Here is a 12,275-nt window from a genome sequence, read left to right as displayed (position 1 = left end):
TGGGTGAGTCATAATGAAGCCTATTTTTAGGAACATTCAGATTTTTTGCATTGTGACATTTTGAATTATTAATAACCCTCTCTCCCCCCTTCACACTTTCATTACTATAATGAATAACATTCTGCCTTTTTTTTTATTTTTTTATTATTATTGCAGGTTATCGCCTATAATGCAGAAGGGAAAAGTAACCCCAGCAGTGTGTCTGAGTTCACCACGGCCCCTGACAGACCGGGCTGCCCATGTAGACTTACAGTGAAGGGAAAACCTCACCCGACCAGTTTCCGTCTGACCTGGGGTCAGTACAGCATGTTATAAGCACACAAAGATTGATCCTTGACTCAGTACAACTACAGCTTATCTAAAAATCTAATTTAAGTTATTTCAGTACCTCATTTTAAAGTAAGCAGTGTGTGAGAACTAAATCAAAGTAATCTTAAAAATGTAAACATAAAAAAATAACTTTTGAAAAAGATCAAAACAACAAATTAAACTAAACTAAAATAAGACTTACATTAAATTCAAAACAGAAAATGTAAAAAAAAAAAAAAACTAATTTAAAATAGTATAATAGCATCTCGATACTAAAATAACTGGATGCTAATACTAACTACTGTTTTCATTTGTTGTTGTTGTGTTACTTTAGATCCTCCTAAAGACAATGGCGGTTCAGATGTGACAAAGTATGTGGCGGAGCTGTCTGAAGGGTTAAGTGGTACGTTCCAGTTTTCTGGTGTGTCTACACATGCTTAATTTGATCCTGCCATTATTATGATTGTTCATTGACTGCTTGTGTGTGTTTCAGGTTCTTGGAATCAGGTGTACAGTGGTTCAGCTATGGAGTGTGTTTTTGATGGTCTGAGCCCAGGATGTTCATACCAGGCGAGAGTCCACTGCATCAGTGCGGGAGGCGAGAGCCCGGTATGTCACACAGAAATGTACAATCCTTTATTGCTGTAGGCTCAAAACTATTATTTTAAATAGTGATGTTTATTTTGTGGTACAAAATTAGATAAAAATTAAATGTACTTTTTAAAAAAAAAAAAATTTATAACGACAAAAGATTATTAAAACCATCACTTTAAAAGTGAAAACTGGATTAGAAAGAACACATTTTTAAAACGTTATTTTAGTGTGTTAAGAAACAGTCAATAAAGTGTTCTTCTTTAAAGGATAATTTCACTTCCAGAACAAAAATTTACAGATAATTTACTCAACCCCTTTTCATCCAAATGTATTTTTTTCTTCCTTCAGTCGTAAAGAAATTGTTTTTGAGAAAAAAAGTTATACATATAGTGGTCTTCTATGGCGCCCACGAGTTTGAACTTCCAAAATGCAGCTTAAATGTGGCTTTAAAGGGCTCTAAATGAGGGTCTTATCTAGTGAAACTATTGGTTATATTCTAAAAAAATGTACAATTTATATACTTTTTAAAATCAAACACTTGTCTTGCCTAGCTCTGCATGAACTCTGTGTATTCCGGTTCATGACAGTTAGGGTAGGTCGAAACACTCCCATTTCCTTGTGCGTTCAATTTGTAATCACTAGGTCTGTACTTCTGCAGCGATGTAGGACGATTTTGAAGTTGGAGGAGAAAATGAGATGGGAGTTTTTAGACATACCCTAATTGTATTGACCCGGAATGCACAGAGTTCACAAAGAGCTAGCCAAGACGAGCATTTGAGGTTAAAAGTTTAATAGTTAAAAGTAATAGTTATAATTTTTTTTTAGAAAATAAACATGGATGACAAGGGAGTGAGTAAATTATCTCTACATTTTTGTTCTGGAGGTGAACTTCTTCTTTTAGACACTTAAGTTGCCATTTCATTAATATTATATTATTTGCAAGTAGTTTTTTTTAATAGTATACTTTTTAGATTTGCAGCACACTACAAATGTAATTTCAGTACAATTAAGCACGCCCATTTTTAACAATCAGTATTCTTTGTATACAGAAAGCCTCAGATCATAGCCAGTCACAATGCATGTTCTCAAATTCATGTTAGAAAAAGAGTTTCTAGAACTTAAATGATTAGTTCACTTCCAGAACAAAAATTTACGGATAATGTATTCACCCCCTTGTCATCCACATTTCTTTTTTCTTCAGTCATAAAGAAATTGCTTTTTGAGGAAAACATTTCAGGATTTCTTTCCATATAATGCATATGTATGGTGTCCCCAAGTTTGAACTTCCAAAATGCAGTTTAAACGCAGCTTCAAAGGGCTCTAAACGATCCCAGCCGAGGAAGAAGTGTCTTATCTAGCAAAATGATCGGTTATTTTCGAAACAGATTGACAATTTATGTACATTTAAACCTCAAATGCTTGTCTTGTCTCATCTCTGCAATGTACATTTGTAGTCTGTGTGATCTGGGTCAGTACAGTTAGGGTATGTCAAAAACTCCCATCTCGTTTTCTTCTCCAACTTCAAAATCATCCTACATCGCTGCAGAACTACCAACCCAGTGTTTACAAAGTGAACATACAAAGAAGATCAAACACCCTTTACAAAAAAAAAAAGGTAAAACAGCGTTGTCGGACGATTTTGAAGTTGAAGACGAAAACAAGATGGAAGTTTTTTGCTAACTGTATTGACCCGGATCACACAGACTACACATGCGCATCATAGAGACGAGACAAAAATGTCAGTCTTGCTAAGGCTAATTTTATAACCAGCATTTTAAGTAATCCAAATACTAAATAACATTTTTGCTTATTTTGCATACATCTTAGGTGTAAACATCTCTGTTGGACTGTCATCTTTTTTCCTTTTCTCCACAACTTGTTACCAATTCATCCACCTTCCTTTTATCGGTTCGTTTAAATACAAATCGCTTACTTGTTTTCCCTCTTCCATCATCTCCACGCCTTCAAAATCACAACACGCTTTTATCAATGGAACGCTTTTGGCAAGCGGCTTGTAATCATTTCTCTCTTCCGTCTTCTGATCCCAGCTGTAATGGCATTGTCGGCGCTTCACAGATGCATATCTGCATGCGGGACTTGCCAGCACACAGCTATGACTCATGTTGGCGCTGGTTTTCACAGCCGTGAATGTGAGAGAATGCTCACATGGCTGTGGTCTGCTGTCACTGTTTCAGCCGGTGCCTACACACTATTCTCATTGGAGGAGGTGGAACGTGGTGTACATTTTTAAAGTGTATCAAGAATATAGTTTTCTAATTTCTCATCCTTGCTGTTTTTAGTTGACAGAGCCCTTGCAGGTCCAAACACCACCTGTTCCTCCTGGTCCATGTCAGCCGCCCAGAGTCGTAGGCAAACCCAAAGCAAGAGAGGTGCAGTTACGCTGGGGTAAGCTTTGTTTTGCAATTGTTTAAATGTTTGCGGCCTTTATTCAGACTTTGTTTTGAAAGAGGTGTAATATTCAGAATTTGCTGCTTAAGAAACAATTCTTATTTTTATCAATGTTGAAAATGGTTGTGCTGCTTAATGTTTTTATGAAAACTGTGATACGTTGTTTTTCAATATAGTTATTAGTCAGAAAGATAAAAAAGCATTTTGTATTATTTTTTGTGAAAATGTAAAAGTATTTACCTTTAATTTTAATTAATGTAATGTGTCTTTGCTTTAAAGCTGAACATTTTCTCTCATTCTGTTAGCGCCCCCTCTGGTGGATGGAGGTAGTTCAGTGTCTTCGTACCACATAGAAATGTTCGCTCCCCAGGTGGATGAGGGCAGGGAAGTGTACCAGGGCTCTGAACTGGACTGCACAGTGGGAAGTTTACTGCCCGGCAGGACCTACGGCTTCCGGCTTAGAGCTGCCAACAAAGCTGGGGTGAGTGCAAGCTGTACAAATGTAATGATATTATGTGTCTATATAGATGCTAATAATCTGTTCTTTATAGAATGTGCAACATGTAGTAGTATATCGACTGGCAAGTTGTTTAATATTTTATTGATGTTCAACAGTATGGCCCTTTTTCGGAACGATCTGAGGTCACGACAGGTCCAGGTGCCCCCGAGACGTGTCGGCCCCCTCATGTCACCTGTAAATCACCGACATGTTCTGTGATCAGCTGGGAGGTAAGAATATCCTATGATGCAAATTATTCCTTTTATACCAAGTAAGTTTTAGGCCACAAACACACCGCAGCTAAATTCGGTTGTCAGTTCACCTTTTACTCCTTAATCACATTCTGTACACACATAATTCACTAAAATACGGGAGTGACAACCACATTAACTCCCGAAAAATACAGGTAGTGACAACCGCATTACAGAAATTCTATGCAGTGTGTACGGAACTGAACTGAACAACTAGTTGTTAATGACGTATTTAAATGCGCATCGGAAATGTATCTTATTTATGTATGTGAGATGTAAGAAAATAACCGTGAAAGAAGTCTTAACCTTAGCCTGTGCAAAAAAACAGTAAAACACCCAAATGCTTTATTTTATAACACCAAAAAAAACATATATCTCATATCTACCACAGACCACTTTATTAACTCCGTAAAGTGGCTGGCTGTATGAGCTAAGACCAAACAACATGCTAAAAATGTTTGTAATTTTGAGGACATGGCAACACTGCAAGACAGCGCTCTCTAAAGCAGCCTCCCGAACATAAACAAAACACAGCACGTCTATCAGCGGTTGTTTAGTTAAAATCGGACAAAAATAGTCTATAGCCAAAAAATGGCAGATACCAAATGGCTAAAATCTTATTCGCTTCCCCAAGATGGCAAAATGTTTCTATGGTTGTTCTATGCTGTTCCGTACACACATGGAATGATAATTTACAGGACTCAATCCCGAATTTAAATGCAGTTGTCATTCCTAAAGCTTGCAGTGTGTACATGGCCTTAGTAGCTTAGGGAGGATGGGTTAATTTTAGTGAATAACTTCATTGTGACTGAATCAGGGTTGTTATTATTGAAAACCTGATTAAAAAAATAATAATAAACTAAACCTATAAAAAATGATAAATAATAAAATGAATAAATATAAAAGAAGAAAAAGAAACTAAAAATAGACCTATAGACAAAAAATTACAGGAACTTTAACTATAATAAAAATTAAAAAGGACTAATAAAACACATTTTTCCGCCACTGAATAAAAAACAAAAAAAGGTAATTGCAACGTATTATCTCTCAATCCTGACTGTTTTCGCAGAATTGCACGATACAAATTTCGCAATTCTGAAGAAAAAAATTCTGAATTGTGAGTTTATATCCTGCAATTCTGACTTTATTTCTAAAAATTGCGAGTATATGTTTGACATTATAACTCGCAATTGCCAATATATATCACGCAATTCTGAGAAAAAAGTGAGAATTGCGAGATATAAAGTCACAGTTCTGACTTTTTTTCTTAGAAATTTGTGTTATAAACTTTGCAATTGTGAATTGTACCTCTGGTTTCACAGACAAGGCTGAAGCCTAGTACTAGACTAAAATGTAAGTCTGAGCTGTTTCAATTAAAAGACACTGGCACAGACTGATCTTAAAATATATCAGTCCCTTTGTTTTGTCTCAAGATGCACACCATTAATGTTTTAAAAATTACTTAAATGAACCATGGCCTAATCCTGCCTAGTCTAAGCCCTGTCTGTGAAACCAGACCTTAAAGTCCAATTTTGAGGAGGAAAAAAGACTGTTCTCACAATTCCGACTTATTAACTTGCAATTGCAAAATTATAAAAGTCAATAATAAAATCAGTCAGAATTATGAGATATAAACTTGCAATTTCAAATTCTAAAGTCAGAATTGTCACAATTCGGACTTTTCTTTCTCAGAATTGCGTGATATGAACTCGCAATTGCAAGAAATAAAGTCATAGTAAGTAAGAAAAAAGTCACAGTTGCAAGTTTATGTCTCGCAGTTCTGACTTTATAGTATTTATCAGTATATCACACAATTCTAAGAAAAAAAGTCAGAATTGTGAGATGTAAACTCACAATTCTTACTTTTTTTCTCAGAATTTCAAGTTTATATTTCACAATTGTGACTTTTTTTTTTTTAGAATTGCAAGTTTATAACTTGATATAAAATAATAAAAACTTGCTTGTTTATAACTAGTTTATATCTTGCAATTCTGGTTTTGTAACTTGCAATTATGAGTTTATATCCCACAATTCTGACTTTTCTCAGAATTGTGGGTTTATATCTCACAATTCCAATTGTGATTTTTGTCTCATAATTCTGAGAAAAAAAGTCAGAATTGCGAGTTCAGGCAGTTGTGAGGAAAAAAGTTCAATATTGCGAGATGCAAACTCGCAATTGTGAGAAAAAGTGTCAGAAGTGTGAGTCAAAAAGTTTTTCTTTTATTCAGTGGCGGATTTGCCTATAAGTAAAAAAAAAAAAAAAAAAAGATCAGAACTATTGCCCCCTCTCAAATAGTGCTTTTTATTTGCTTCTTTGTATCTGTTTTGTTTGATTTTCTTTTTGTTTTATGTTTTTATTTATTTAATTAAATTTTTTTTGTATTAGCTTTTGGTATTTTCTTACACATTTACTGTGTTTTGCACCCATGCAGGCCCCTCCCTGTAACGGAGCAGCAGTGTCAGAGTATCGTCTGGAGTGGGGAGCGGCAGAGGGCAGTATGCAGATGTGTTACTCCGGTGCTGCACTGTCCCATGAGATGAGGGGTCTGCTGCCTGCCTCCAACTACTTCTGTAGAGTACAGGTGAGATAGGCTATCATGCACAAACTTAATTCAGCTGAATGTTTGAGCTGTTGGTGAGATGTGATCTGCCATGTGAAACTAACCAGGAAATAGTAGTCTGGTGACTGATAATGCTTTTACTTCCTGTGAGCTCAAATAAATCAGCATAATTCATACAAACAATATGATGGGATCAGTGCCAACTTTACATGGTCAGTGCCACCCTGTGGATGAGGGAAACTAATACAGTTTTTTTTTTTTTTCCTTTAAGCTTTATAATAGCTGTTTATTACTATATTGAGTGCTCTTATGCACTAATTGTTTAATGTTGTACTATTGAATTAAATTGGTACAATTTGTAATTATAACCAAAATATCTTCAACCCCTGAATGTTTCCGATGGGGCAATTAGCAGATTTACTAAAGCAAAACAGTTCCTAGAAACTGAATTTAAACTAAAATAATGTTTTTAATTAACGTTATGATCAGTTATTAAATTCTCTAATTGATGCTTTACATTTTTATTGCCCACTTTCATTGTGTATTTCTAGATTACTCTAGCCCAGTGTAATGTTTTACTTTTGTATACATGATACATGTTTTGTGTAGAATTATCAATATTGTTGGTCCTGTGTTTGTTATAGCTTGATGATTTCCAGCATAAGCTCACAGGAAATGCATGCCTCTAAATACATTTCTGCAAAACTGAAAAAACGTACCTGTATGTATGAATCACTGCAGTTTCCAGTTGAAATTAAACACTAGAGACAGTAAAACTCCAACAACTTTTATAGCTTTTCACAAAATGATTTACAGGTACAGAGTTTTGATCAATAAAGCCTAATTTTCAAAGACTTACTTGCAGAATATTACAGTGCTCTCCACAAATATATGCACCCTTAGAAAATATGAGCAAGGGTGACTGTGAAAATAAACCTGCATTGTTTATCCTTTAGATCTTTCATTCGAAAAATTCACAAAATTCTAACCTTTCTTTGAAGTAAAACGATGGAAAATGGGGGGGGGGGGAGTCTCATTATAAAATAAATGTTTTTTTCTAGTTCACGTTGGCCACAATTATTGGTACCCCTAAAAACTTTTTTTTTAGCACACCAGGGTGGCTAGGAGTATAAAATTGTCCAGCCATGACTTTCTGTTCCACAGGATTATAAACATGAACACAAAAGCCAAATTCCCTTAATCATCCATCACAAGAAGTAAAACCAAGAATGTAGTTCTGATGTGCAGAACAAGTTTGTTGAGCTTCACAAAATAGAAAGTGGCTGTAAGAAAAGCACTAAAGCAGTGGAAATCCCCATTCCCACCATCAGGGCAATAATTAATAAGTTCCAATCAACTAATGATGTTACAAATCTGTCTAGAATAGGATGTGTGTCTATATCATCCTAATGCACGATAAGGAGGAGAGTTTGAGTGGCCAAAGACTTTCCAAGGATCACAGTTGGAGAATTGCAGATAATTGAGTCTTGAGGTCAGAAAGCCTAAAATAAAATCATCAAACAGCCCCTACATCACCACATGTTGTTCCAGAGGGTTGCAAGAAAAAATCCTCCTGGCTCACCTAAAAACAAACTTCAGCATATTCACAGAACTGTTATCTTGGGAAAAGGATTTTTATTATTGGGTGCCAATAATAGTGGCCAATGTGAACTAGAGAAAAACATTTATTTCATAATGAGATTTCACCCCTAGGTTCTATTGATTTACTTAAATTACAGGTTAGAATTTTGTGAATTTTTTGAAAGGATAAATTATGCAGATTTATTTTCACATCCACTTTTGCTCATATTTACCAAGGGTGCCAATATTAGTGGAGGGCATTGTATGTTATGACTTGAAAACAATTTTAACATCCTGCGCGATTTTAAAATGTATACTTTTGAACTTTGCCACATATACAACTTCATACGCATGAGTTTTCTTCAGTACATTTGGTCGGTAACTCACACGATACGTCGTTGCACTTGAGTAATGAAGAGCTCCGGTATGAACCCTGTGAATCTACGGTTCAACAAAACAGCTCAAATCTGCATAAGAACGTTAAAATAGCATGGCTACATCAACAGTTGAGTTTTTTTTATATCACTTTTGCATTTAACAACACTATCAGGTAGGTTTAAGGTATATTTCCAACACGATAGAGTATTACCCTTTAGACACTCTCTGAATATTTGAATTTTGAACACCCGCAATGCATACCTAAAGCAGTGTAATAAAGACGCAGAAATACTTGCCCTAACAACTAGAGATGCGGGGATGGGCTATTATTTCATCCGCAACCGCATCACAAAACTCTTCATCCGTCCGCCATCCATCCGCACCAACGTTTTTGACCAATTTTTAAAACCGCACCCGCACGCCATCCGCTGATTGGGCTCTTTATTTGAATGGCTTATTACTTTTTTTTTAGTTTGTCACGTACCTCCTTCGCCGGCGTTCCCATCTCTGATAATAACAAGCACTCTATCTGCATAGACTCGACTAGCCATATTATGAAAATTTGACTATTTCAAAGTGTGCTCAGTTTTTTTGGATGTAGGTATAGTCAGATAATATTTAACAATGTATACATATATTTTTTTATTTGATTGGTACAACCGCCCGCCACCCGCCCGAATTTAATTAAAATATTATTTTTCGTCACGTCATCCGCCCGATCCGCGGTTTATCCGCGCATCTCTACTAACAACGTAATAAAAATGTGCCATGGTCACGTATTGAACGTTTGTTTTAGCGCCACTCTCTGGACATTTTACTTTAAAACTGCCACGGAACATACAGTAATTACGGTGTTGCAGAAATGTATGTAGAGGCATGTATTTTCATTAGCCTGGGTTGATGATTTCTCAGGTTGCTCAGCTAGAATCAACTACAAGAAAGTCAAAGATTAAAGGATTATTAGCCGTTCATGTCAGTTCTGTTTTGATTTTTAGTTACTTACTGACTGTATTTTGTGCCTTAGGCAGTGAATGTAGCCGGAATGGGGCCCTTTAGCGACGCTGTATTCTGCCAGACACCCTGCTCTGTGCCAGCGCCAGTCAGCAGCGTCCACACTCTCCGTGAGTCAGAGATGAGAGTGGAGGGCAGCAGGACCACAGACAGGGATGAAGATGAGGAGGACGAGGAGGATGAAGAGGACAGACCTCTCCTTTACTCTCCATCCACCTGCCTGGGGCTACGCTGGGAGGCGCCGAATGATCACGGATCAGAGATCACATCGTACCTGGTCGATCTGGGAGAAAGACAACCCATCCTTACTGGGCCCGTAACCAAATACATCATCCAGAACCTGCAGCCCGACACCACCTACAGGTACAATGAAATCTCTTGTTATAGAACAATAACAAAAGGAAACATACAGCGCGACCAGTGTTCTTGAATGTATGACTCTTTTGAACCTTACAAATTTAATTCTCAGCCATTCCAAAAATGTGCATTAACCTTGAATGAATGAATGTGTATGAATGAAAACTGCATCTTGTGCTTGTGTGTGAAGGATAAGGATCCAGGCTCTGAATAGTCTGGGAGCAGGACCCTTTAGCCACACCTTTAAACTGAAGACCAAGCCACTGCCACCCCTTCCTCCACGTCTGGAGTGCACCGCCTCCAGTCACCAGACCCTCAGGCTCAAGTGGGGTGATGGCCCAGCCAAGGCCCAACCCACAGATTCCCTACAGTACCATCTCCAAATGGAGGATAAAAATGGGAGGTTTGTAGATGTATTGTTTGTGCTTTTGCAGTTTATTTAAAATGATTAGTTCACTTTCAGAACAAAAATTTACAGATAATTTACTCACCCTCTTGTTATCTAAGATGTTCATGTTTTTCATGTTGTAAAGAAATTGTGTTTTTTGAGGAAAACATTTCAGGAATTTTCTCAGTATAGTGGACTTCAACAGTGCCTGCAAGTTTGAACTTCCAAAATGTAGTTTAAAAGCAGCTTCAAAAGGCTCTAAACGATCCCAGCTGAGGAATAAGGGTCTTATCTAGCGAAACGACAGTCCATTTTTTTTTTTATTATATTTATACACATTTAAACCACAAATGCTCATCTTGTCTAGCTCTGCAATGCGCATGCATACTCTGGTTTAAGACAGTTAGGGTATGTCAAAAAACTCACTGTTTTGCCCTTTTTTGTAAAGAGTGTTTGACCTTCTTTGCACTTTCACTTTATAAACACTGGGCCGGTACTTCTATAGCGATGTAGGGTGATTTTGAAGCATGGCAGAAGTTTCAAGTAATTTTCTCTGAAAGCGAAATCCTAAGATTAGCCAAATATATAACGTTCAAATGTTAGTAAGTCCTCTCTTTTTCTTTTTCTTTTTTTTAAAGGAATTAATATTTATATTCAGCAAAGGCTGAAGCAATGGCTGCTGAAAATTCAGCTTTGCAGTCACTGGAATTAATTACATTTTAAAAATATTAAAATAGAAAACAGTTATTTAAATTGTAATGCTATTTCACAATATTACTATTTTTTGATTAAATAAATCCAGCCTTGGTAAGCACAAGAAATTTATTTCTAAAACAATCAAAAAATAGTACCAACCCAATAGTACAAACATGCAAGGGATGTGTTCAACTTTATAAATTATTCAAATTAGAACTATTTTTACATTTTTATTTATTTATTATCCATTCATTTGAAACTCGCTCAGATTTTATGTGGGTCTGCTTTCAAGTCTGTTGTAAGTTTATAATATTGTGTATTTTGTGACTTTATAGAGGTTAACACCATAACCTTATCTCTGTCTCTGTTTTTGTCTCTTCCTAAAGGTTTATATCCTTGTATAAAGGACCCTGTCATACTCACAAAGTGCAGAGGCTAAATGAGTCTACCTCGTACGCGTTCCGCATCCAGGCCTTTAACGAGGCGGGCGAAGGGCCCTTCTCCACTGTTTACACCTTCAACACCCCCCGCTCCCCACCTGCACCCCTAAAAGGTACAGCATCCCAACTTCAGCAGCCATACGTTTGCCCTATAAACTTCCATTTATTAATTTAATTTACTGTGATTACAAAACTGAATGTTCAGTCTTCAGTGTCACATGATCCTTCAGAAATCAGTCTACTGCTGGGAAACATTTCTTTTAATTATTATCAATGATGAAAACCATTCTGATGCTTAATATGTTTGTGTAAACCATGATAATAAGTAAATTTTTCAGGAAAGTTCAAACTTTTAAATAGTAGTGGATGTGTTCAATAAAGCTTGATTTGTATTTTACACAGAATATTATGTCTGTCTTCTCATAAGGGAGCTAATCTGTGTGCATACAATAATTGCACAGCTCTGTTTATTGCCATCTTACAGCTGGTGTTACATTAATAATCAGTCCTAAGCTCAAATTAACCAACATCCTACAACACACATTTAATGTTCTGCAATTGGACCTTAAATATTTGTGCATGCAAGTTTAGTTTGGTTTGTTCTCATCATCTTTTCATATGTGTGTGTCTTCAGCTCCTCGTGTGGAGCGTGTGGATGAGTCGTGTGAGGTGAGCTGGGAGACACTGCCACCTATGAAGGGAGATCCAGTCATCTACTGTTTGCAAAGCATGCAGGGAAATTCTGAGTTCAAACAGGTACCTACACCACATTATATCAGCTGCATGTATGAGATTCAGTAG

General features: G+C 36.5%; 1 protein-coding gene across 1 annotated transcript in view; it reads left to right on the top strand.

Moving 5' to 3' along the window:
* The window catches only part of fndc3a (fibronectin type III domain containing 3A), a 106,649-nt gene extending 94,374 nt beyond the window's left edge, over positions 1-12,275 (top strand). The window contains exons 15-25 of the mRNA XM_073817374.1: positions 157-295; positions 644-712; positions 803-918; positions 3,204-3,309; positions 3,618-3,793; positions 3,928-4,041; positions 6,495-6,644; positions 9,607-9,956; positions 10,141-10,353; positions 11,421-11,587; positions 12,109-12,275. Coding sequence (XP_073673475.1) covers positions 157-295; positions 644-712; positions 803-918; positions 3,204-3,309; positions 3,618-3,793; positions 3,928-4,041; positions 6,495-6,644; positions 9,607-9,956; positions 10,141-10,353; positions 11,421-11,587; positions 12,109-12,275 — 1,767 coding nt within the window. The remainder of the gene's footprint in view (positions 1-156; positions 296-643; positions 713-802; positions 919-3,203; positions 3,310-3,617; positions 3,794-3,927; positions 4,042-6,494; positions 6,645-9,606; positions 9,957-10,140; positions 10,354-11,420; positions 11,588-12,108) is intronic.

This window comes from Garra rufa, chromosome 14 (assembly GCF_049309525.1).
Source record: "Garra rufa chromosome 14, GarRuf1.0, whole genome shotgun sequence".
NCBI classification, from domain to species: Eukaryota; Metazoa; Chordata; class Actinopteri; order Cypriniformes; family Cyprinidae; genus Garra; species Garra rufa.
This window is presented reverse-complemented; position numbering and strand designations above follow the sequence as displayed.